The 22,280-nt window shown below is 63.5% G+C and overlaps 2 protein-coding genes across 4 annotated transcripts in view; both read right to left on the bottom strand.

Annotated features, from left to right (window-relative positions):
• Window positions 1-2,299: 2,299 nt before the first annotated feature.
• On the bottom strand, window positions 2,300-5,307 carry LOC120394821 (antigen-presenting glycoprotein CD1d-like). The gene is made up of 6 exons (XM_039518970.1): window positions 5,151-5,307; window positions 4,640-4,918; window positions 3,744-4,025; window positions 3,106-3,402; window positions 2,726-2,825; window positions 2,300-2,645 (listed from the first exon to the last, which is right to left on the bottom strand). The coding sequence occupies exons 1-6, from the start codon at window positions 5,197-5,199 to the stop codon at window positions 2,300-2,302; spliced, it is 1,353 nt and encodes a 450-aa protein (XP_039374904.1). The 5' UTR covers window positions 5,200-5,307.
• A 4,848-nt stretch (window positions 5,308-10,155) lies between these two features.
• The window catches only part of LOC120394828 (DLA class II histocompatibility antigen, DR-1 beta chain-like), a 32,046-nt gene continuing 19,921 nt past the window's right edge, over window positions 10,156-22,280 (bottom strand). The window contains exons 5-9 of one of the 3 annotated variants that reach the window (XM_039518984.1): window positions 20,647-20,925; window positions 19,062-19,343; window positions 18,430-18,726; window positions 17,578-17,677; window positions 10,156-10,556 (exon numbers count right to left, since the gene is read on the bottom strand). In XM_039518984.1, the coding sequence (XP_039374918.1) occupies window positions 10,550-10,556; window positions 17,578-17,677; window positions 18,430-18,726; window positions 19,062-19,343; window positions 20,647-20,925 (965 nt within the window). In that variant the 3' untranslated portion in view covers window positions 10,156-10,549. Of the gene's footprint in view, window positions 10,557-17,445; window positions 17,501-17,577; window positions 17,678-18,429; window positions 18,727-19,061; window positions 19,344-20,642; window positions 20,926-22,280 lie in introns of those variants that run through there. The other 2 variants (XM_039518983.1, XM_039518985.1) reach the window with 2 other exon arrangements.

Below are 22,280 nucleotides of genomic sequence, written 5' to 3'. Positions count from 1 at the left end.
ACCGTAACCAGCCATTGTACTCAAGCCTCACAAAATGATCCTTTGACCAACCCTAACATATTGCAGAGCAATTCTCTGCCCAGCCAGACCCCTCCGCCGGAGCCAGTTTAAACTGGCAGAATTAATTCCGCAGCGACAGGAACAATGACAGAACCAGACAGGTAAACACTAGAGATGTGGAGACCGTACAGGAAAAACAGGAAAGCGGTAGAGATTTCACAACCACAACCGTTGGTAAGTGACTTCTGGCCAGACAGACGCCATCACACAACGTTTTCTTTAACCAGCTTGAGATCTGTTTCTGTATCTGGTGATTGTTGGGGACTTTAACCCCGACAGCGAAATTCGTTGTCTGTTCACAGAGAGACAGGCAACACCAGCAAGGTCCGATCAAAAGCCCTTTATTGACAAGTGCACGCGTCAGTAAAGGGCCGCTCGTCTCCAGTGAGAACCAGCCTGCACTTTACAGCTTAGCATTAGCCTATATAGACAGTCTTATTACATCATACATCACTCACTTGAGCAAAACCCACCCCCCTTTGTTTAACAACTTAAAACTAGACACTTTTAATATACACACATGCCTAGACTTTATGTCTACAACTTTAGATTATTAATTATATCTTAACAACACCCAAAAGTTAGAAATACAGGGGAGTTTTAAACAAACCTATAACTCAACCAAAGAGTTAGAATCTGAACCATGGGATGCTAGAGTTTCTTATCAGCTCTTCAAACACTGTCCTTAGCACAGCTAATGGTATGCCAGCCATGCAATCCCTGGCTTATCTCAGGCTTATCTCACGTTTTCCAGGGCTCTGTAAAACAATGCTGCTTCTCAGTATTTTTCCACTCTGGGATTACCCAGAAACCTCTGTTAGCCTGACTTCAGTCAGGTTGGCATAACTGGTTTTGTGCTACATCTTTATTCAGGCCTAACATGATGATAGATCCTATTAGTACTGGAGCCTTCTTAACCCCCGATCTCTCTCCCTGTCTCTCTTGCTGTGCTAATGTGGCTGCAGAAAATGGCCTCAGACCTTACAGCTGGAGGCTGGGAGCCAGGACGCCTGGGTTCTATCCTGGCACTGGGAGGGGAGTGGGGCCTAGTGCAGGGGTGGGCAAACTTTTTGGCCTGAGGGCCACAGCTGGGTATGGAAATTGTCTGGCGGGTGGGCCATGAATGCTCACGAAATCGGGGGTTAGGATGCGGGAGGGGTGAGGGCTCCAGCTGGGGGGGTGGGCTCTGGGGTGGGCCCAGAAATGAGGAGTTCGGGGTGCGGAAGGGGGCTCTGGGCTGGGGCCGGGGATTGGGGTGCAGGTGGGAGGGGGTGGGCTCTGGGGTGCCAGAGGATGGGACTGAGGGGTTTGGAGAGAGGGAGGGGGATCAGGGCTGCAGCAGGGGGTTGGAGCATGGGGAGGGGATCAGGGGTGCAGGCTCCAGGCAGCGCTTACCTCAAGCAGCTCCCGGAAGCAGCGGCATGTCCTCTCTCCGGTTCCTACGTGGAGGCGCAGCCAGGAGGCTCTGCGTGCTGCCCCGTCCACAGGCACCGCCCCGGCAGCTCCCAATGGCCGCAGTTGCTGGCCAATGGGAGCTTCAGGAGCAGTGCTGGGGCGGGGCAGCGTCTGGAGCGGCCCGGCTGGCCTACGTAGGAGCCGGAGGGAGGACATGCCGCCACTTCTGGGAGCCGCGCGGGGCAACGGCACACACTCCCCGGCAGGAGCTCGAAGGCCGGATTAAAACGTCTGAAGAGCCACATGCGGCCCCGGGCCGTAGTTTGGCCACCCTGGTCTAGTGGGTTAGAGCAGGGGGGCTGGGAGCCAGGCTTCTTCGGCCACCAAACTGCCTGCCCCCCTCCCCTCCCCCCGGCGTGGGCCCTGCCTCCACACCAGGGGATGGGGGGCCAGGGGGATGAGAGCAGGGCCCCATTCTGTCTCAGGCCCTTTCCCACCCTTCCTGACCCCCCAGTTCGGCCCAAGGTGAAAGTTTCCCCCATGAAATTGGGGTCCCAGCCCCACCCCCACCTGCTGGTTGCTCGGTGACGGGGTTTTACCCCGGGGGGGGTCGAGATCCAGTGGCTGAAGAACGGGCAGGAGCAGACGGCCGGGGTGGTGTCCACGGAGCTGCTCCAGAACGGAGACTGGACCTTCCAGATCCTGGTGGTGCTGGAGACGAGTCCCGCCCCTGACTAGACCCACTCCCCTCCCAGTGCCAGGGATAGAACCCAGGCGTCCTGGCTCCCACGCCCCCCCCTTTGTGTACGTAGCTGGGCCTGACCCCTGCACCCAGGCCTGGCTCCTACAGCCCCGGGGAGGCCCGCTGGGCAGCCCCTCCCTGAAGGGTGTATTGAACAGCACAGGCCAGCGCCGGCTCCCTGCGGCTCCTGGATCCCAGCGATCCCACGGCGCCCCCAAGTGTCCAACGTGCCCCGAACGTCCCAGAGGGAGGAGAATCCCACCCCCCACCCCGGGCCCCAATCTCCCAGGGCCCCGATCCAGTCCTGCCCTCGGGGCCCTCAGCTCTGGAGCCGGGCACAGACCCAGCCCTGAGTTCCATGTCCCCCGGAGAGGGGCCGATCCCCACGCCCGGGCCGGTGCCACCCTCTGAGGCTCTGGACTCCCCTGGTCTAACGTCCTGGCAGCCCCTGGAAGGAGAGAGCAGAGGGGATGGGTTAGGGGGTGTAACAGCCCCCCCAACCCCACCCCAGAGAGGGAGAGAACTCACCTGCGTCTCCTCCGCCACAGCACCACGGCCACGGCGGCTACGGCCAGAACCCCCAGGGTGATGCCCACGGCCAGGCCGGGGCCCCAGGGCCTGCTCTGCTCTGTAAAACAGGGGGGGCCGGGCTGGGACCGGGGACACTCTACAGAGCTCTCCCCACCCCGTCCCATTCGCACTCCCCTCAGCCCCCGCCCTGCTCCCGCATCCCAGTCCTGTCCCGTCCCCCTCAGCTCCTCCATCCTGCTCCCCCTGCTCCATGGCCCAACTCTCCCTCCTGCCTCCCTGCGCCCCAGTCCCGCTGCCTGGGCCCACCCCCGTCCCACTCAGGACGTGCAGGAAAAGCCCCCAGAAACCATGACCCCCCCCCGGGGACATGCACCTACCCCAGGGGATCAGCAGGCTCTGCCCCCCCAGGCTGCTGTGCTGCACCCGGCAGGTGTAGCTGTGCCCGGCGCCCGGCTCCACGCCCAGGGAGCTGCGCAGCTGGTAGGTCAGGTCCGCGTTGGGCAGGATCCCGCTGGAGTTCAGCCACCCGCCCGGCACCACCTCCTCCCCGTCCTGCAGCCAGGCCACGCGGACGGGCCGGGGGTAGAAACCGGTGACCCGGCAAACCAGCAGTACCGGCGCGGGGGTCCCGGCTGGGGGAGGCGCTCGGGCAAACACCACGGCGACCGGCCGCTCTGAGACAGGAGAAGAGAGACGGGGCGGGGGAGAGGGGACGATTCAGCCTGAGCCTCAGGGACTCACTAGCCAAGCCCAGCTCCGCTCCCCGGGGTCAGGCCTTGGCCCCGCTGTCCTGGCCAGACCCCAATTCTGCCCCCTGCAGTTACCAGTGATGACAGAACCTCCTTCACTTCCTGTCCTAAACGGCGCTGCGGTGCGGCTGTGAAATAGCTACTGTGCTCCACCCCAGCTATAGCTGCATTTGTACACCAGGCAAGGGTCACTATACAAACAGCCCCCCTGCCCCACCCCAGAGGTGGCTGCATCTCAGCGAGCGGGGAGTGGTGACCAGCCTCACCTTGCCTCTCCAGAGACTCTCTCCCGTGCTGGACAAACGTATTGAGCAGATAGATGCAAGTTATTCTAAAAAAAAACTGGAGCCTGGTGGACGCGCTCTTATCCCAGTTGAGAAGGTCCCGGGCGTAGAGCGCCCGCTTGTCCCGCGACCGAGCGACCCAGGTGCCCGTGTCCACGTCGAAGCTCACGACGTCCTCGCCGTTCCCCGCGGCGTCATAGAACCCCCTGGAGGTGCCGTTGGGGTGCAGCTCGCAGCCGAGGGAGCCCTGGGTAACAAAGGGGTCTGGAACGGGAAGGGCAGGGGGACGAGGACGGGGTCCGGAGGTTACCGGGGGGCAGAAATAGAGACCGGGCAGTAAAGGTGCCTGACAGGTGCAATGAGGACGTTTGGCCACAAGATGGCGGCAGGATCGTGGGGCGGCCCCGGCTGGAGTTAAGGGGGCGCTGCAATTTGTGTAAATTGGTTGTTCGAAGGGCTGTGAGGTTCACGGGCATAGTCCGACTGGCTCAAAAATCGCTGTGTTACGTCGGGGCCTGAGGCAGAGCTTGTGGTGCAAATTGGGGGTCTCTTGGTCACGGGGTTGCTGAGATACAGACCCCCCCCCAAACGAGCTGCTTTCCAAGGCTCAGGGTACGTGTCAGGAAAGACCAGGAGCCTCGGCTCAGGGAGTGGGACACGGGGCCTTTCCCCCTAGGAAGTGCAGCTACAATCTGCCCCAGACCTGGCTGGAGAATGGGACACGGGTGTTTCCTCTGGGGACGGCTCCGACAGCCCAAGGGCCAGGGACTGGGTGTGTCGCCCCCAATGACACACTCAGTGGCTGTGGTGAGTGTGTCAGTGCTCAGCACCCCTGGTTTGGGGGGGGGGGGGATCCCCTCAGACCGCTTCATACTCACAGCCTATTCCCTGCTGCTGAGCTATTCTGGTCACGGTGAGGAGGAAGTCGGCCAGGGAGCGATGGATCACCAGCTCCAGGTCCTGCCACTGCTTCGGGGTCAGGCCCTGCCGGGCCCAGGGCTGCAGGAAGCGGATCTCGCAGGTGCCGCAGGCCAGAGAGTGGGTCTCCAGGTCGCCCAGCAGGGCCTTCACCTGTATGTGCGCAGAGCTGGCGCCCTGGAACCGGGAGGTGAGGAGCACCCGGAGGGGGACGGTCCCTGGCGGGAGAGGGGGGGAGGCTGCCGGGCAGGAAGTAAGAGAAAACAAATGGAGAACAAAGCGGGTGGGGAGAGATTAACGAGTCTGCTGGGCTCCAGCGTCTCCCTGCTGACCCCTAACCTGCCCCCCTCCTCTCCTTCACCCCCGCAAGGGTCACTAGCCCCGTGTGGGGCTCCCCTCCCCCCGGCCCTGGCTTTCCACCATCCCCACCTGACCCCAGTAGCAAAAAGGGCAGGGGGGGTCCCCACTTACCGGCCAGGGCCCCCCATGCCCAGGGGAGGAGCAGCAGAGGGAGCAGCATCCTGGCAGGGGAAGGGGGATCCGGGCTCTGGCGGGCGTCAGGGCAGCGGGACGAGGGACCCAGAGTCGCTCATTTCTCTCGGCTCTGCCCCAGGGCACACGTCTCCCTGCCAACTTCTCCCTGTCTGTGTCTGCGCAGACCTGTCCCCGCAGCTGCCAGCCCTGAGCCAATCAGGCAGGGTGAGCCGGGGAGCGGGGGCAGCGCGGGAGGGGGGTCCCGGCAGCCAGGTCAGAACCAGGCCCTGTCCCAGGGTCAGTGTGTGTGAGACCCCCCCATCTCCTCCAGCCTGGGGTACCGCTGCCCCCCGCAGCCCAGCCCCTAGCGCCGCCCTGGGGCCATGGGGAGCCCTGACTGCCCGGGCAGAGCCCCCTGCTGCCCCCCCCTGCAGCCCAGCCCCTAGCGCCGCCCTGGGGCCATGGGGAGCCCTGACTGCCCGGGCAGAGCCCCCTGCTGCCCCCACCCCACAGCCCAGCCCCCAGCGCCGCCCTGGGGCCATGGGGAGCCCTGACTGCCCGGGCAGAGCCCCCTGCTGCCCCCCCCCGCAGCCCAGCCCCTAGCGCCGCCCTGGGGCCATGGGGAGCCCTGACTGCCCGGGCAGAGCCCCCTGCTGCTCCCCGCCCCACCCCTAGTGCCGCCCTGGGGCAAAGTCCTGCTCCTCACCCCGCTGAGGGCCCCCCCCATGCAGCAGCAGCAGCCCCAGCCCTTGCACCCGGAACTTGGAGAAGGAGAAGTTTGAGGGTGGGGGAGACAGCGCTGGGGCTGTGAGCAGGCTGGGTTGTTATTGTAGGGTTGCTGGGGAGTGCTGGGCTGTGGACAGGCTGGGTTGTTATTGCAGGGTTGCTGGGGAGCGCTGGGCTGCGGACAGGCTGGGTTGTTATTGTAGGGTTGCTAGGGAGCGCTGGGCTGCGGACAGGCTGGGTTGTTATTGTAGGGTTGCTGGGGAGCGCTGGGCTGCGGACAGGCTGGGTTGTTATTGTAGGGTTGCTGGGGAGCGCTGGGCTGCGGACAGGCTGGGTTGTTATTGTAGGGTTGCTGGGGAGCGCTGGGCTGCGGACAGGCTGGGTTGTTATTGTAGGGTTGCTGGGGAGCGCTGGGCTGTGGAGAGGCTGGGTTGTTATTGTAGGGTTGCTGGGGAGCGCTGGGCCGTGGACAGGCTGGGTTGTTATTGTAGGGTTGCTGGGGAGCGCTGGGCCGTGGACAGGCTGGGTTGTTATTGTAGGGGTGCGGGGGCGTGCTGGGGCTGCGGACAGGCTGGTTTGTTATTGTAGGGTTGCTGGGGAGCGCTGGGCCGTGGACAGGCTGGGTTGTTATTGTAGGGTTGTTGGGCAGTGCTGGGGCTGTGGACAGGCTGGTTTGTTATTGTAGGGTTGCTGGGGAGCGCTGGGCTGCGGACAGGCTGGGTTGTTATTGTAGGGTTGCTGGGCAGTGCTGGGGCTGTGGACAGGCTGGGTTGTTATTGTAGGGTTGCTGGCCAGTGCTGGGGCTGTTAACAGGCTGGGTTGTTATTGTAGGGTTGCTGGGGAGCGCTGGGCTGCGGACAGGCTGGGTTGTTATTGTAGGGTTGCTGGGGAGTGCTGGGGCTGTGGACAGGCTGGTTTGTTATTGTAGGGTTCCTGGGGAGCGCTGGGCCGTGGACAGGCTGGGTTGTTATTGTAGGGTTGCTGGGCAGTGCTGGGGCTGTGGACAGGCTGGTTTGTTATTGTAGGGTTGCTGGGGAGCGCTGGGCTGCGGACAGGCTGGGTTGTTATTGTAGGGTTGCTGGGCAGTGCTGGGGCTGTGGACAGGCTGGGTTGTTATTGTAGGGTTGCTGGGGAGCGCTGGGCCGTGGACAGGCTGGGTTGTTATTGTAGGGTTGCTGGGCAGCGCTGGGCCGTGGACAGGCTGGGTTGTTATTGTAGGGTTGCTGGGGAGCGCTGGGCTGTCTCACACTGGTCTCATGGTAACAGAGACATGCAATGACCATGCCCGGTTGGTTACGGGTGCAAATCGATGCCTCATGGGAGGGACCCCAGATCAGGTGCGGCTGTTCTAGGGGCGGGGAGACCTCACTGTGCAGGGGGTGGCCCTGCTTGCTTTCCCCCACTTGGCCCCGGAGGAGACGCTGCTTTTCCAGAGAGAATCTCCCCCAAATTCATCCTCGGGTGTTGGGCTCTTCCATAAACCCTGTTGCCAACTTAGCAACGTTCTCACTGGAGTTAGTGACTTTTCGGTTTCGCTAGCGAGGAATTAAGTGTCCAGGTGACACGGGACAGAGCTCGCGACTCTCCCTGCCAATGACAGGGGCAGAGAGCGGCCTCGCCCGTTTGTCTCGTCACGAAATCGTTCCCCAGCAGCTCAGCAGCGCTGGTGAAACCCATTGCTCTGCGGCGCTGCATCCCCTCGGGCTGCTCGGGCAGGACGGCCGGGGCTGGGGCCGACTCCCGCTCCTGGGGGCCGGAGAAGGGGGGCTCAGCCTGGACTCCCGGGGTGGGGAGAGGAGGGGGTGAAAGGCCAGAGCTAATGGCAGGAGAGGCTGGAAGAGCGGAGGCCACAACTGCCCTCAGGGGGAAAGTTATGATCTTCCCCTTAGTAAAACCACCCGTGACCCCGGCAGTCGCCGCGCCCTGGGGAGGGTGAGGCAGGAAAACCTGCCGGGCCGAGTGCACTGCCAGCTGCTGAGCCCCAAGCAGCCGCCGTGCTGGGCGCCCCTCTGCAGCCGGATAGTCTGGGCAGCTCCATTGGCGTCTCTCAGCTGGTAGGGGCTGGCAAAGGGTTTCTGGCTGGCCTGGTTACCTGAGGCAGGGCTGGGGTCCCCCCACGTCTCAGCCTGGCATTCGCTGCCCCTCCAGCCTCCCTTCGGGGCTCCGCTCCCGGGCAGCGCGGCCCACAGGCCCTTGGCCCCAGGGGGGTGAGCTGCCCCAGGCAGAGGGAACCTGCTTCCCCCGGAGCAGATGTTGCCTTGAGAAAGGCTCAGCGGAAATCGCTCCGCGCTGCCCAGGAGAGGCCGTTTGGTCTCCCCAGCCATAGCAAAGGTTATTCTCTGTGCTGATCAAATCCCCCCAGCGGGTCACCCCTCCCCTAAATCCTCGGGCTCGGCTCCCAGCCAGCAGCCCCCCAGAGCGTCCCTGCGATCGCCAGGGCTTTGCTGCCAGCGCTGGCTCTGCACTCGCTGAACTTCCCGTCGATTCTCGCCGTGGCCCGTGCGCCGCGCGCTTTGTCTGCCGGCGGGGGGGTCAGCTGTTTGGGGAGGAAGGAGGTTGGGAGGGCGGGAAGGGATCAGCTGGGAGCTGCGCGTTTCTAGACACTCCAGTGACTGCCGGCCTGGTAGCAAACATCCAGAGCAGGGACCTTGGCTTCTGCATGAGATTCACTGCGGGGAAGCCGGAGCCCGGGACGAAACCCCGTGCAGGGCCTGCCCGGCATTGCTGCGGCTGTCGGGCTCAGCGGCAGGGGGTCCCCTGGCCGGCGGCGACACTCCGGTAATGCTCGGCTGAACTCTGCACATTCTGTTTAATGCCGTTTTGATGCCGCTTTGAATGTCTAAATAGCGACATCCAGTGACGTTTCAGGCGTCTCTGGCGACTTGCTGCCATGTGGAGTTGGCAGCTCCGAGCACCAGCCCCGGGACAACGCCCATCGCTCTGGGGATGGGCCCCCCCAGCCCAGGGGCCAGTCAGCACCGGGGCTGGGCAGCATCATCAGTCGCCAGGCAGAGCCGGCCCCAGCAGGGCTCGGTTCCCTACTTCTCCCTCGCAGGGCCTGGGGTGGGGCTGCAGGACTCGCCATGGCCCCATTGCGGCCCCAGAGCAGCCGGGATGACGCTGGAGAGTGGCCAGCGCAGGGCAGCCGCCCCGTAGCAGGACCCAGCAAAGTGCCTGGCCTCCACCCCCCCACCCCGTGGGGCAGGGCCGGGTCAGTGTCTGCACAGCCCAGCTCGGGGGGAGGCCTGGCCCCAGAGGAGTCAGTGACTGGCCCAGGGTGACACACAGTCTGTGGCAGGGCCGGGAATGACCCCTGGGATCCCGGCTCATACGCCAGCCCCTGAGCTCCCGGGTTATCTCCGCTCTGGACCCCTCTGTGGCCCCTGGACCCCTTGGCCCAGCCTTGGCCCTGGGTCTGGGAGGGCCCGTGTGGAGTGTCACACACCCCCCCCCCCCCCGGGTCCCCCGGCCTCCTTGGGACAAACCTCGGCCCCACTAGCACCCCGGCCTCACACTGCGAGTCCCCCCGGACTGGGCACCCCCGAGAGACGTGTACCCCAAAGGGGGCGATGCCCCCCCGCGCACAGGCAGGGACTCAGGCCGCCTGTCACAGCGGGCGGGTTTGTGGGGTGACTGGCACAGGCCAGCACAGAGAAATGGGGTACAGCACAGTTCCTTTGGGGGTCTCCCAGCCCCAGCCAAGCTGTGTGGACCCCTTGGCTCCCGCTCTGGGCCTCTGTCCCCTGCCCCCCTTTGGCTCTAGTTCCCGGTGAGCTCCCCCCACCCGGCCCCTCCTCAGTCCGGGCTCGTGGCCAGGGGAAGGGGGCCCAGCGCCCGGCTGAGAGGCAGGAGGGCCACGCGCTCTGGGTCATTGGGCCTCTGCAAAGAGTAAACAGCCCCCCCGCCTAGTCAATGCAGCATATGGGGAAACTGAGGCACACACAGTGTTCATCCGAACTATTACAGACAATTCCCACTCCGTCCCCCGAAGAGCCGATCGGCACTGGCAGCCCTAGGAGAGCGATGTCCCTGGGGGGCTCCTTCAGGGCACCAGACCCACTTAGTGTGTCACTCTCTGACTAGGGCAAGTGACGTGACTTCACCACCTCCTGGAACCGAACCTCGGCGCCGCCAGCCCCCTGCTTCACGCCGAGGGCTCCCTGCAGCGAGCCCACCTGGGTGGGATGTTTTGCTTATAAGAAGCACACGGGATCTTTTCAGGGGAAAAGGCAACATGCCGCGTTTATTGGAAATACAACAATTAGCATCTGCATCCAATCACACACGCACGGTCCCGCCAGTCGATGTTACAGTGACCAGTCCAGAGTCCGGATCAGCCTAGTGCCCAGCTGGGCTGATTGTGGGTAGGGAGGAGCCGGGTCCCGTCGGTCGAGACACGATGCTCCGGGGAAGTCTTGGCAGGACGAACCCAACGTTTCATGGCAAGGCCCCCTGGTTATACAATGATTTTCCTTCACTGGGACCAGCGAGTTCTGCACCGTGGTGCTGAATTGTCCTTTGACGAGTGCTTGTTTTCTTAAATTGTTCTTCTCATCCTCTATCCACTTATCCTCTAACACGCCCGTTCCTCAGTCACACGCAACACAGGATCGCGTTGCACAGAGCGTTGGGACAGGAACATCCAATCGCAATGCAGGAGGAAACACTCATCACATTCTGTCAAGTATCAGAGGGGTAGCCGTGTTAGTCTGGTTCTGTAGAAGCAGCAAAGAATCCTGTGGCACCTTATAGTCTGTCTAGTCTATAAGGTGCCACAGGATTCTTTGCTGCTTCATCACATTCTTTTACTGCTTTCAAAATGCTAAACCCAGAACAAGGTGGTGACCCTAAAGGTCTGTCCCGGCCTTGAAATCAGCTTCAGACACAGATCCGGGCTGATGCCTCTTTACCAATGGCCCCTTAGGCCCATTCCTTCCTGCGTTCAGGACGGGTGGCTGGCAGGATGGGGGGAAATCCTACCCCAGTACATGTCATACCTGCTACGTTATTATTCTTTATCCTTCATTCTCAATCATACAAAGTACAGCTGGAAAATCCTCCTGCTGCAGGGACACGGTGTGATGGAATAGGGAGGTTTGTGTGGCTGGTAGGTGAGAGCAGGGACTGTCTCTGTGCTTGGTAGGCAGAGACAGGTATGCAGCTGTAACATGAGCCTGGCTGGGGGAGGGGAGGTCTCACCTCTGGCTGTGGCTAGACAAAGGGAGGGGGGAAGTGGAATCAGTTTTGGTTTTGGGAGCTGGGTGGTGGGTTTCAGGGGATCCTAAGCTGGGATCCAGGCACCCTGAACCCCCCCCAGAACGGCCAGATTGAGGGGCCCTGGTTCTGAATCCAAGCTGGGCTGTATCCTGTGTTCCTGTTGTTCAATAAACCTTCTGTTTTACTGGCTGGCTGAGAGTCACTGTGAGTTCAGGAGAGGGGTGCAGGGCCAGACTCCCCCACACTCCGTGACAACTGGTGGCAGCGGTGGGATCGGCGGCACCCTGTGGACGGCGCTTCCTGCAGTAAGTGACTGGGGAGCAGTAAAACGAAGGGGCGAGTCACCCCTGGGCGAGTGTGGCCAGAGAGCAGGACTTTGCAGTAACAGGGTCCCCCGGGGGATCACAGCGAGCGATCCCAGGGGCGGAGGAGTCTGCAGCTCGACCCTGGCAGAGAGGTGGTGAGCTCAAGGACTGGCACACTAGGGGTCCCCCTGGAACCCGTGGGGAGCGGCGAGCACCCCAGCCTGCGAGTGGCCAGCAGGAAGATGTATTCCCAGAAGAGCAAGTGTGAGCTGGTGGAGCTGTGCAAGCAGGGGGGGCTGCGCCATGGGAAGCTCACCAAGGCCCAGCTGATTGCCCGGCTGGAGGAGAGAGATCGCAGGGATGAACCGGTCCCTGTCTCTGAGGGAAGCAGCCGGGCAGATGCAGCGCAGGCACCAGTGTCTGTCCCCGCTGGGAGTGGCCAGTCGGCGGATGAGGGCTCCTCGAGACCCCCCAACCCTAGGCCTAGGGGGAGGGGGAGGAGGAGCCCAGCTACGGAGGGCACCGTGACCCCCCCGGCCAGCAGGGGATCGTCCCGGCGACGCTCGGCCTCCGTGGAGCGCAGGCGGCTGGACTTGGAGAGAGAGATCAAACTGAAGGAGATGGAGATGGAGGACCGGCAGAAGCAACGGGAATACGATGAGAGGGAGAAGGAGAAGCAACGGGAATACGATGACAGGGAGAAGCAGCGCAGTCATGAGCTGGCCATGGCCCAGCTGAACAATAGGGAGGCCCCGGCTGCGGTGAGTGAGGGGGGGCCCAAGCCTACAAAGAGCTTCGATACGAACTTCCTGGCCCCGCGTAAGGAGGGGGAGGACATAGACACCTTCCTGACGGCCTTTGAGAACGCCTGCGAGCTGCACCAGGTTGCCCCTGCAGACAGGATCCGGCGCCTCACCCCCTTACTGGACTCCACCGCCGTGGAGGTGTACAGCCGAATGAGAGGGGAGGAGGCGCGGGACTACAACCTGTTCAAAGAGGCCCTGCTCCGCGAGTTTGGGCTGACCCCGGAGATGTACCGGAAGAGGTTCCGGAGTCAACGTAAGACCCGGGAGGGCACATACCTGCAACTGGTCAACCGGGCGCAGGGGTACGCCCGCAAGTGGACGGCTGGGGCCCAAACCAGAGAGGACCTGCTTGACCTAGTCGTACTGGAGCACCTGTATGAGCAGTGCCCGTCGAACCTGAAGCAGTGGCTGATGGACCAGAAGCCGGAGAACCCGCAGCATGCAGGCCGACTGGCCGACCAATACATGGACAGTCGGGCGGGGGATGGCAGGGAGGAGTCTCGAGGGAGCAGGCCTGCCTCAACGCAGAGAGAGAGTCACCACGGGACCTCCCAGCGGGGCCCTATGGAGAACCCCCAAAAAAGGGGAACGTCCAGCGTCAGGTCCACCCGACCCCCTCGAGGGGACCCACGAGACATGGGCTGCTTTCACTGTGGCCAACAAGGCCACATACGGGCCCAGTGCCCCAAGCTCAGAGACAGACCGAGCAGACCCAACCCGCCGAGGGTTGACTGGGTACAGACCCAATCGGAGGAGGGGCAACGTGCCCAGGAGAGGGGGGCTGGCAGCGTCCCACCTGGGAAGGAGGGAGGAGGGCCCCAGGTCAGCGCCCCTGGGGGGCTGGATGCTCCGGTCCCAAGGGGCTGCTACAGGGTGGCCATGGGGCTGCCCCTCCGGAAACAGTGCCTGGTTCCCCTGGAGGTGGATGGGAAGAAGGTCACTGGGTACTGGGACACAGGCGCAGAAGTGACGCTGGCCCGGCCCGAGGTGGTGGGCCTAAATCGGATGGTGCCTGATACCTACCTGTCCCTGATGGGCGTGAGCGGGACCCCATTCAAGGTACCCGTGGCGAGGGTGCACCTGAAGTGGGGGGTCAAGGAGGGCCCCAAGGATGTGGGAGTGCACTCCCATTTGCCCACAGAGGTGCTAATGGGGGGGGACCTCGAGACCTGGCCCGGCAATACCCAGGGTACCCTGATTGTGACCCGTAGTCAGAGTCGGCGCAGGGCTCTGCACCCTGACAACGGGGAAAGTACTCTGCCCGAGTGCCTGGCGGGGAGGGAACGCCCAGAGACACGACCCAGAGAGGCTGCGGCCTCAGACCCAGCCGGTGAGAGAGAGCAGGTCCCCATCCCTGTCCCAGCTGCTGAGTTCCAGGCCGAGGTGCAGAAGGATCCCTCCTTGCAGAAGCCCAGGGACCGGGCTGACCTCAATGCAGCGCAGACCATGAGGAGAGGTTGCAAGGAGAGGTTCCTGTGGGAGAAGGGGTTCCTGTACCGGGAATGGGCTCCCCCCGGGGAGGTGGAGGCATGGGGGATTAGGAGGCAGCTGGTGGTTCCCCAGAAGTTTCGCCACAAGCTCTTGTACCTGGCCCATGACATCCCCCTCGCAGGGCACCAGGGAATCCGGCGCACCAGGCAGAGGCTGCTACAGAACTTTTACTGGCCTGGGGTCTTTACCCATGTCCGGCAGTACTGCCAATCCTGTGACCCCTGCCAGCGGGTGGGGAAGGCCCGGGACAAGGGGAAAGCAGCTCTGAGGCCTTTACCCATCATAGAAGAGCCTTTCCAGAAGGTGGCCATGGACATGGTGGGGCCTCTCAGCAAGGCGACCCGGTCAGGAAAGAAATACATCTTGGTGGTGGTAGATTTCGCCACTCGATACCCCGAGGCGGTGGCCTTGTCCTCTACCGAAGCAGCCACCGTGGCGGATGCACTGCTGACCATTTTCAGCCGGGTGGGGTTCCCCCAGGAAGTCTTAACGGACCAGGGGTCCAACTTCATGTCGGAGCTGCTCCAGTCCCTGTGGGAGAAATGTGGGGTCCGACCCAGCTGGGCCTCAGCGTACCACCCCCAGACCAACGGGCTGGTGGAGAGGTTCAACGGGACGCTAAAGATGATGCTAAAAACATTCATGCACCAGCACCCACAGGACTGGGACAAATACTTACCTCACCTGCTGTTTGCATACAGGGAGGTACCCCAGGAGTCTACTGGGTTCTCGCCGTTCGAACTGTTATATGGAAGGCGGGTAAGGGGGCCCCTGGACCTGATGAGAGACGAATGGGAGGGGAAGGCCGCTCCCGATGGAGAGTCGGTGGTGGAGTATGTCCTGACCTTCCGGGAAAGACTTACCGAGCTCATGGGCCTGGCCAGGGAGAATCTGGCCCGAGCCCAGAGGAAGCAGAAGGTCTGGTATGACTGCACGGCGCGGGCCCGCGCCTTCGCCACCGGGGACCAAGTGATGGTTCTCATCCCCGTGAGGAAAAACAAACTCCAGGCTGCCTGGGAAGGGCCCTTCAAGGTTGTCAAGCAGCTAAATGAGGTAAACTATGTGGTGGAGCTGTCGAACCGGGCGCACCACTGCCGGGTGTACCATGTGAATATGATGAAGCCATATTATGACCGGGGGAATATGGTGTTGGCCGTGTGTGGCCACTGGGAGGAGCCGGGGGATGACCCTCTAGTGGATCTATTCCCAGGGACAAAGGCTGGTTCCCCCCTGGAGGCGATTCCCCTCTCAGATCAGCTGACCCCGGCTCAGCATGCTGAGATCAGAGGGGTGCTGCAACTGTACCGACAGCTGTTTTCCAACCAGCCTGGACGCACTAATTTGACCGTCCACCGGGTGGAGACTGGGACACACACCCCGATACGCTGCTCCCCTTTTCGGGTTACCGGGAAGACTGCCCAGGACCTGGAAAGGGAGGTCAGGGACATGCTGGCTTTAGGGGTGATCCAGCCGTCCGCCAGCCCCTGGGCCTCCCCAGTGGTGCTGGTCCCCAAGAAGGACGGGTCGATCCGGTTCTGCGTGGACTATCGGAAGCTTAATGCCATCACCGTATCTGATGCCTACCCCATGCCAAGGTCTGATGAGCTCCTGGACAAGCTGGGAGGCGCTCGGTACCTCACCACCATGGATCTTACAAAGGGCTACTGGCAAGTGCCGCTGGACGCAGATGCCAGGCTGAAATCGGCCTTCATCACTCCCCTGGGGCTCTATGAGTTTCTGACCCTGCCCTTCGGCCTCAAGGGAGCGCCGGCCACCTTCCAGCGCCTGGTGGATCAGCTGCTGAGGGGGATGGAGAGTTTTGCTGTGGCGTATATTGATGACATCTGCGTCTTCAGCCAGACCTGGGAGGACCACGTGTTCCAGGTTAGACAAGTGCTGGACCGACTCCGGGAGGCGGGGTTAACCGTCAAGGCTGAGAAGTGTAAGGTGGGGATGGCTGAAGTATCTTACCTGGGCCATCGGGTGGGGAGCGGCTGCCTAAAGCCGGAACCGGCCAAGGTGGAGGCGATCAGAGACTGGCCCGCTCCCCAGACCAAAAAGCAGGTCCAGGCCTTTATCGGGATGGCGGGGTACTATCGGAGGTTCGTGCCCCACTTTAGTGCCATAGCCGGCCCCATCACTGAGCTGTGCAAGAAGGGGAAGCCAGACAAGGTGGTCTGGACCGAGCAGTGCCAGGAGGCTCTCCAGGCGCTGAAGGAGGCTCTGCTCAGAGGCCCAGTTCTGGCAAACCCAAACTTTGACAAGCCCTTTATGGTGTTTACCGACGCCTCAGACACGGGCCTGGGGGCGGTGTTGATGCAGGAGGATGAAAAGGGGGAGAGACACCCCATCGTGTACCTGAGCAAGAAGTTGCTACCCCGGGAGCAGAACTACGCGGCCATCGAGAAGGAATGCCTGGCCATGGTGTGGGCCCTGAAGAAACTGGAGCCATATCTCTTTGGGCGCCACTTCACCGTGTACACCGACCACTCTCCCCTGACCTGGCTGCACCAGATGAAAGGAGCCAACGCCAAGCTCCTGAGGTGGAGCCTGCTCCTGCAGGACTATGACATGGACGTGGTCCACGTGAAGGGAAGCGCCAACCTGATAGCGGATGCGCTGTCCCGGAGAGGGGGCCCCGAACTTCCCCGGGTCACTGGGCAGTGACCCCGCTCAGTTCAGTCTCGGAGGGGGGAGAGGTGTGATGGAGCAGGGGCTGTCTGTGTGCGTGGTAGGCAGAGACAGGTATGCAGCTGTAACATGAGCCTGGCTGGGGGAGGGGAGGTCTCACCTCTGGCTGTGGCTAGACAAAGGGAGGGGGGAAGTGGAATCAGTTTTGGTTTTGGGAGCTGGGTGGTGGGTTTCAGGGGATCCTAAGCTGGGATCCAGGCACCCTGAACCCCCCCCAGAACGGCCAGATTGAGGGGCCCTGGTTCTGAATCCAAGCTGGGCTGTATCCTGTGTTCCTGTTGTTCAATAAACCTTCTGTTTTACTGGCTGGCTGAGAGTCACTGTGAGTTCAGGAGAGGGGTGCAGGGCCAGACTCCCCCACACTCCATGACACACGGCGAGACTCGGGCCCCCAAGGGCGCGCTGCCCTGCTGACGTCTGCAGGGACTCCGGCAGCGAGGGGCAGCGGGGGGGTTTGCTAGCTGGCTGCACCGCCGCGTACGCAGCCCTCGGTTAGCGCACAGAGCAGAGTTTCAGCCTGGGCAGCCCAGAGCCCTCTGACCCCTCCTTTTCCCAGCTCAGGAGAGAGCCCCAGCTTCCAGCCCCCCACACGTCACACACCCCGACCTGGCCCCTCCTCAGCCCTTTGTTCCCGCGCTGGGCACACCCGGCTGGCTTCCTGCGGAGGGGTCGGCCACCCACAGGCGGTAGCTGCTGGGTACCAAAGGTCCTTCCCGGGCTCTCCATGGGCATGGGGCCCAGGCCCCCCAGCTGGCAATGTCACCTCTGGGTCCCTGCGGAGTGCCCAGCCTGTCCCGGCCAGCTGGTTAACCTGGCAGCACGTGGGGTAATGGAGGCACACACCGGATTCGTTCAAATCCCCGTTCTGTGACAGCTCCCAAACGTCCCGCACGCCCCGAACGTCCCAGAGGAAGGAAAATCCCAACCCCCCAGCCCGGGCCCCGATCTCTCTGCACTCCAGACCAGATCAGCCCTCGGGGCCCTCAGCTCTGGAGCCGGGCGCAGATCCATTCCCAAGGTCCATGTCCCCAGGAGAGGGGCCGATCCCCACGCCTGGTCCGGTGCCGCCCCTCAGGGCCTGGACTCCCCTGGTCTAACGCCCTGGCAGCCCCTGGAAGGAGAGAGCAGAGGGGATGGGTTAGGGGGTGCAACGGCCCCACCCCCACCCCCGAGAGGGAGAGAACTCACCTGCGTCTCCTCCGCCACAGCACCACGGCCACGGCGGCTACGGCCACAACCCCCAGGGTGATGCCCACGGCCAGGCCGGGGCCCCAGGGCCTGCTCTGCTCTGTAACACAGGGGGTGCCGGGCTGGGACCGGGGACAGGAGTGTGGGCCCTGCTCCCTCAGCCTCCCCTGCAGTCCCCCCTGTGCCCCCCACCCCTGACCCACAGCCCTCAGCACCCCTGACCGTGTTCCCTCTGCCTCCCCCGTCCCCTGTGCCTCCCACCCCGGCCCTCAGCCCCCACCCTGCTCCCTCAGCCTCCCCGCAGTCCCACCCCGATCATCTCACCCGACCCACTGCCCTCAGCCCCCCATCCCGACCCTGTTCCCTCTGCCTCCCCCACAGCGCCCTTTGCTGCCCCCACCCTTGACCCACGGGGAATGGACACAGGAATATGGACCCTGTTCCCCCAGCCTCCCCCGCAGTCCCATCTGCTCCCCACGGTCCCACCCCTCAGCCTCCTTCTGCTGCAGTGCTGCTCCCCTCTGTCCGATCCTCCAGACCCCTGTGCCTCCCCAACCACCCCAAGCCCTCCCCAGCCCTGCCCCTCGGCTCCACCCAGCCCACTCCACACAGAGCTCTCCCCCACCCCATCCGTGCTCCCTTTCCCCGCCTCCCTCCATCCCAGTCCTGTCACGTCCCCCCTCAGCTCCTCCGTCCTGCTCCTCCTGATCCATCGCCACCCCGCACACCCACCCCCACTGCCTCCCTGCGCCCCAGTCCCGCTGCCTGGACCCACCCCCGTCCCACTCAGGATGTGCAGGAAAAGCCCCCAGAGACCACGACCGCCCCCCCCCCCCGGGGACGTGCACCTACCCCAGGGGATCAGCAGGCTCTGGCCCCCCAGGCTGCTGTGCTGCACCTGGCAGGCGTAGCTGTGCCCGGCGCCCGGCTCCACGCCCAGGGAGCTGCGCAGCTGGTAGGTCAGGTCCGCGTTGGGCAGGATCCCGCTGGAGTTCAGCCACCAGCCCGGCACCACCTCCTCCCCGTCCTGCAGCCAGGCCACGCGGACGGGCCGGGGGTAGAAACCGGTGACCCGGCAAACCAGCAGTACCGGCGCGGGGGTCCCGGCTGGGGGAGGCGCTCGGGCAAACACCACGGCGACCGGCCGCTCTGAGACAGGAGGAGAGAGACGGGGCGGGGGAGAGGGGACGATTCAGCCTGAGCCTCAGGGACTCACTAGCCAAGCCCAGCTCCGCTCCCCGGGGTCAGGCGTTGGCCCCGCTGTCCTGGCCAGACCCCAATTCTGCCTCCTGCATTACCAGTGGTGACGGATCCCCCTTCACTTCCTGTCCTAAACAGCGCTGCGGCTGTGAAATAGCTACTGTGCTCCACCCCAGCTGTAGCTGCATTTGTACACCAGGCAAGGGTCGCTATACAAACAGTCCCCATGCCCCACCCCAGAGGTGGCTGCATCTCAGCGAGCGGGGAATGGTGACCAGCCTCACCTTGCCTCTCCAGAGACTCTCTCCCGTGCTGGGCAAAGGTATCGATCCCATAGACACACATTGTTCTCTGGAGGAACGGGAACAGGGTGGACATGCTCGTATCCCGGCTGATAAGATCCTGGACGTAGCTCCCCAGCCTGTCCCCCTGCCGAGTGACCCATTTGCCTGTGTCCATGTCGAAGCTGATGAAGTCCTGGCCGTCCACCGCAGCGTCACAGAGTCGCCTCGAGGTGCCGTTGGGCTGCAGCTCGCAGCTGAAGGAGACCTGGGTGACAAAGGGGTCTGGGACAGGAAGGGCAGGGGGATGAGGATGGGGTCTGGAGGTCACCGTGGGGGGGGGCATAGATAGACAGACGGGGGGGGCAGGGTTACGACATAATGTCAAGTGATAGGAGGACGTTCGGCACAAGATGACGGCGGGATTGTGGGGCGACCCTGGCTGGGGTTCAGGGTACGTTGCAGTTTCTGTTTAAAGCTGATTTTTCAGAGGGCTCTAAGGTCAGCGTGGATAGACAGACTGGCTTGAAAATCGCTGGGAGACATCGGGGCCTGAGGCAGCTGGTGAGCTCCAGCCCCCGCCCAAATGATCTGCCTTTGAAATGTTTTATTTGTTTAGATGCTCTAGAGAAAACTCTGGCCCTGAGCCTCACTAAACGCCCATCCCGGGGCTCCCCTGGCTCAGCTCTGCACCGCTGGCAAGGACACACGACGTCACACAAGTCCCCAGGCCTTGGCTCTGTGTGGGGGGCAGGACGCCGGGCGGTGGCACCTCTGCCCACGGACAGTTCACACCTCTGCGAGCCAGCAGCACCTCAGGGCGTGACACACCGAGTCCCACACTCGCTCAGCGGGAGAGGCTGCAGCCTCCGAGCCCCAGGAGCACCCGTCCGAGCCCTGTCACCGAGGGTCCCTGCGGCTGGGAGCTGTGATCGCCGAGGGTCCCTGCGGCTGTCACTCTGTCGCGAAACGCACCTGCCCAGGCAGATTGCCCCAAAACTAGCTCTGCCCCAGCAAGGCAGGGAGACTTTGTGGTGCAAATTTGGGGGCAGGTGGTTAAGGGGTTCCTGAGAGAGTCTCCCCCAAGGACCTTAGTGCTCCCGCACCAGACACCCAGCGCAGACCCTGGGCCGAGCCGCTGAGCCGCGGGGAGCTGGGTCTGTCCCGTGCCCTGGGGCAGCGCTGGGGGGGGGGCACTATCTTAGCTCTGCATTTCCTGTGCTGGTGTGGGGTGTTTCGCGGTTTGCAGAGTGTCGGGTTTCAACGTTCGAGGACAGGTGGCCCCGGGAGCAGCCTACACGCTCCTCTGCTGGGACACGGGGCCTAGGGCCCGGGTGAGGGGCTGGGACCCAGGGCCTTTCCCCTCCAGGGCGCGCAGGCTACAGGCTGGCCCCAGAGCTGGGGGATGGGCTCCGTGGGGCAGAGAATGGGACATGGGGAATGTCGGCTTCTGTCCCCCTAAGGGGCTGGCACTGACTGTTCTGCCCTCCCGCCACCCCGCCAGGACACGCTCAGGCTGTGGGGAGTGTGTCCGTTCTCAGCCCTCTGGCGGGGAGTGGGAGGGACCCCCCAGACCCTCCTTACTCACAGCCCCCTCCTCCATCCTGAACCACTTTGTTCACCAGACGGAAGAAGTCGGCCAGGTAGCGATGGATCAGCAGCTCCAGGTCCTGCCACTGCTTCGGGGTCAGGCCCTGCTGGGCCCAGGGCTGCAGGAAGCGGATCTCGCAGGTGCTGCAGGCCAGGGAGTGGGTCTCCAGGTCGCCCAGCAGGGCCGTCCCCCACATGTCCGTGGAGCTGGCGTTGTGGAAGACGGTGGTTTTAAGCACCCGGAAGGTGAGAGATGCTGGGGGGAGATGAGGGGAGGCTGCGGGGAGGCGTCAGGAAACAAGTGGAGAACAAGAGAGAGATTAATGAGTCTCCCGGGCTCCAGGATCTCCCCCCTCCTCCTTCACCCCCAGGAAGGGTCACTAGCCCAGCGTGGGGCCGATCCACATCGGCCCCAGTAGGAAATAAGGGCAGGGGGGGTCCCCACTTACCGGCCAGGGCCCCCCATGCCCAGGGGAGGAGCAGCAGAGCGAGCAGCATCCTGGCAGGGGAAGGGGGATCCGGGCTGTGGCGGGCGTCAGGGCAGCGGGACGAGGGACCCGGGGTCGCCCACATGCTCGTTCCTACCCAGGGCACACGCGACTCTGCCCACTTCTCCCTCTGTCTGTCTCCGCTCAGCTCCGCGCCCACGGCTGCCAGCCCCGAGCCAATCAGGCAGGGTGAGCCGGGGAGCGGGGGCAGCGCGGGAGGGGGGTCCCGGCAGCCAGGTCAGAACCAGGCCCTGTCCCAGGGTCAGTGTGTGTGAGACCCCCCCATCTCCTCCAGCCTGGGGTACTGCTGCCCCCCTGCAGCCCGGCCCCTAGCGCCACCCTGGGGCCATGGGGAGCCCTGACTGCCCGGGCAGAGCCCCCTGCTGCCCCCCCTGCAGCCCGGCCCCTAGCGCCGCCCTGGGGCCACGGGGAGCCCTGACTGCCCGGGCAGAGCCCCCTGCTGCCCCCCCACCCCCGCAGCCCAGCCCCTAGCGCCGCCCTGGGGCCATGGGGAGCCCTGACTGCCCGGGCAGAGCCCCCTGCTGCCCACCCCCTGCAGCCCAGCCCCTAGCGCCGCCCTGGAGCCACGGGGAGCCCTGACTGCCCGGGGACAGCGCCCCACTCCCACGTCGGGCCGGATTCGTACATAGCCAGACTAGGCAGGTACCCAGGACTCAAATCTGGGGCGGGACCCAAAACGGTTGAGCCAGCGCCGTGGAGGGAAGGAGGCTGGGCAGCCGCAGACAGACCCACGCGTCCTGCTGGAGGAAGCCACGTGCTGTCCCTGTATCTCCGCCGTGGGGCAGGCACAGCGGGTCCCTGCACGGCGAGACAGCAGGAGACACTGGGAGCAGCCCCCGGAGCGCAGCGAGGTGACTGCAATGGGTTTCACACCGGTTTGCCGGCGGTGGTTGCACCACGTGTGCTCTGCAATGCTGATGCTGGGGCTTGTCTGCTTTTGCAGCAGGGGGCTTTGTTGTTTTGTTTTGTGTGGTTTAGGGTCGACACTGGAGCTCGGAGGCAGCACGCAAATGACCCTCCTGTAACACACCAGCGTGTTCGGTCCCTGGCTCTTAGTGACAATAAGACGACACGGGCTGGTTAGTTCTGCAGTATCACTTGTTAGCACCAGGGCCGTGCACAT

This window comes from Mauremys reevesii, unplaced genomic scaffold, assembly GCF_016161935.1.
Source record: "Mauremys reevesii isolate NIE-2019 unplaced genomic scaffold, ASM1616193v1 Contig8, whole genome shotgun sequence".
In the NCBI taxonomy this organism is placed as follows: Eukaryota; Metazoa; Chordata; order Testudines; family Geoemydidae; genus Mauremys; species Mauremys reevesii.
Note: the sequence above shows the minus strand (reverse complement) of the source record. Positions and strands in the feature narration are given on the sequence as shown.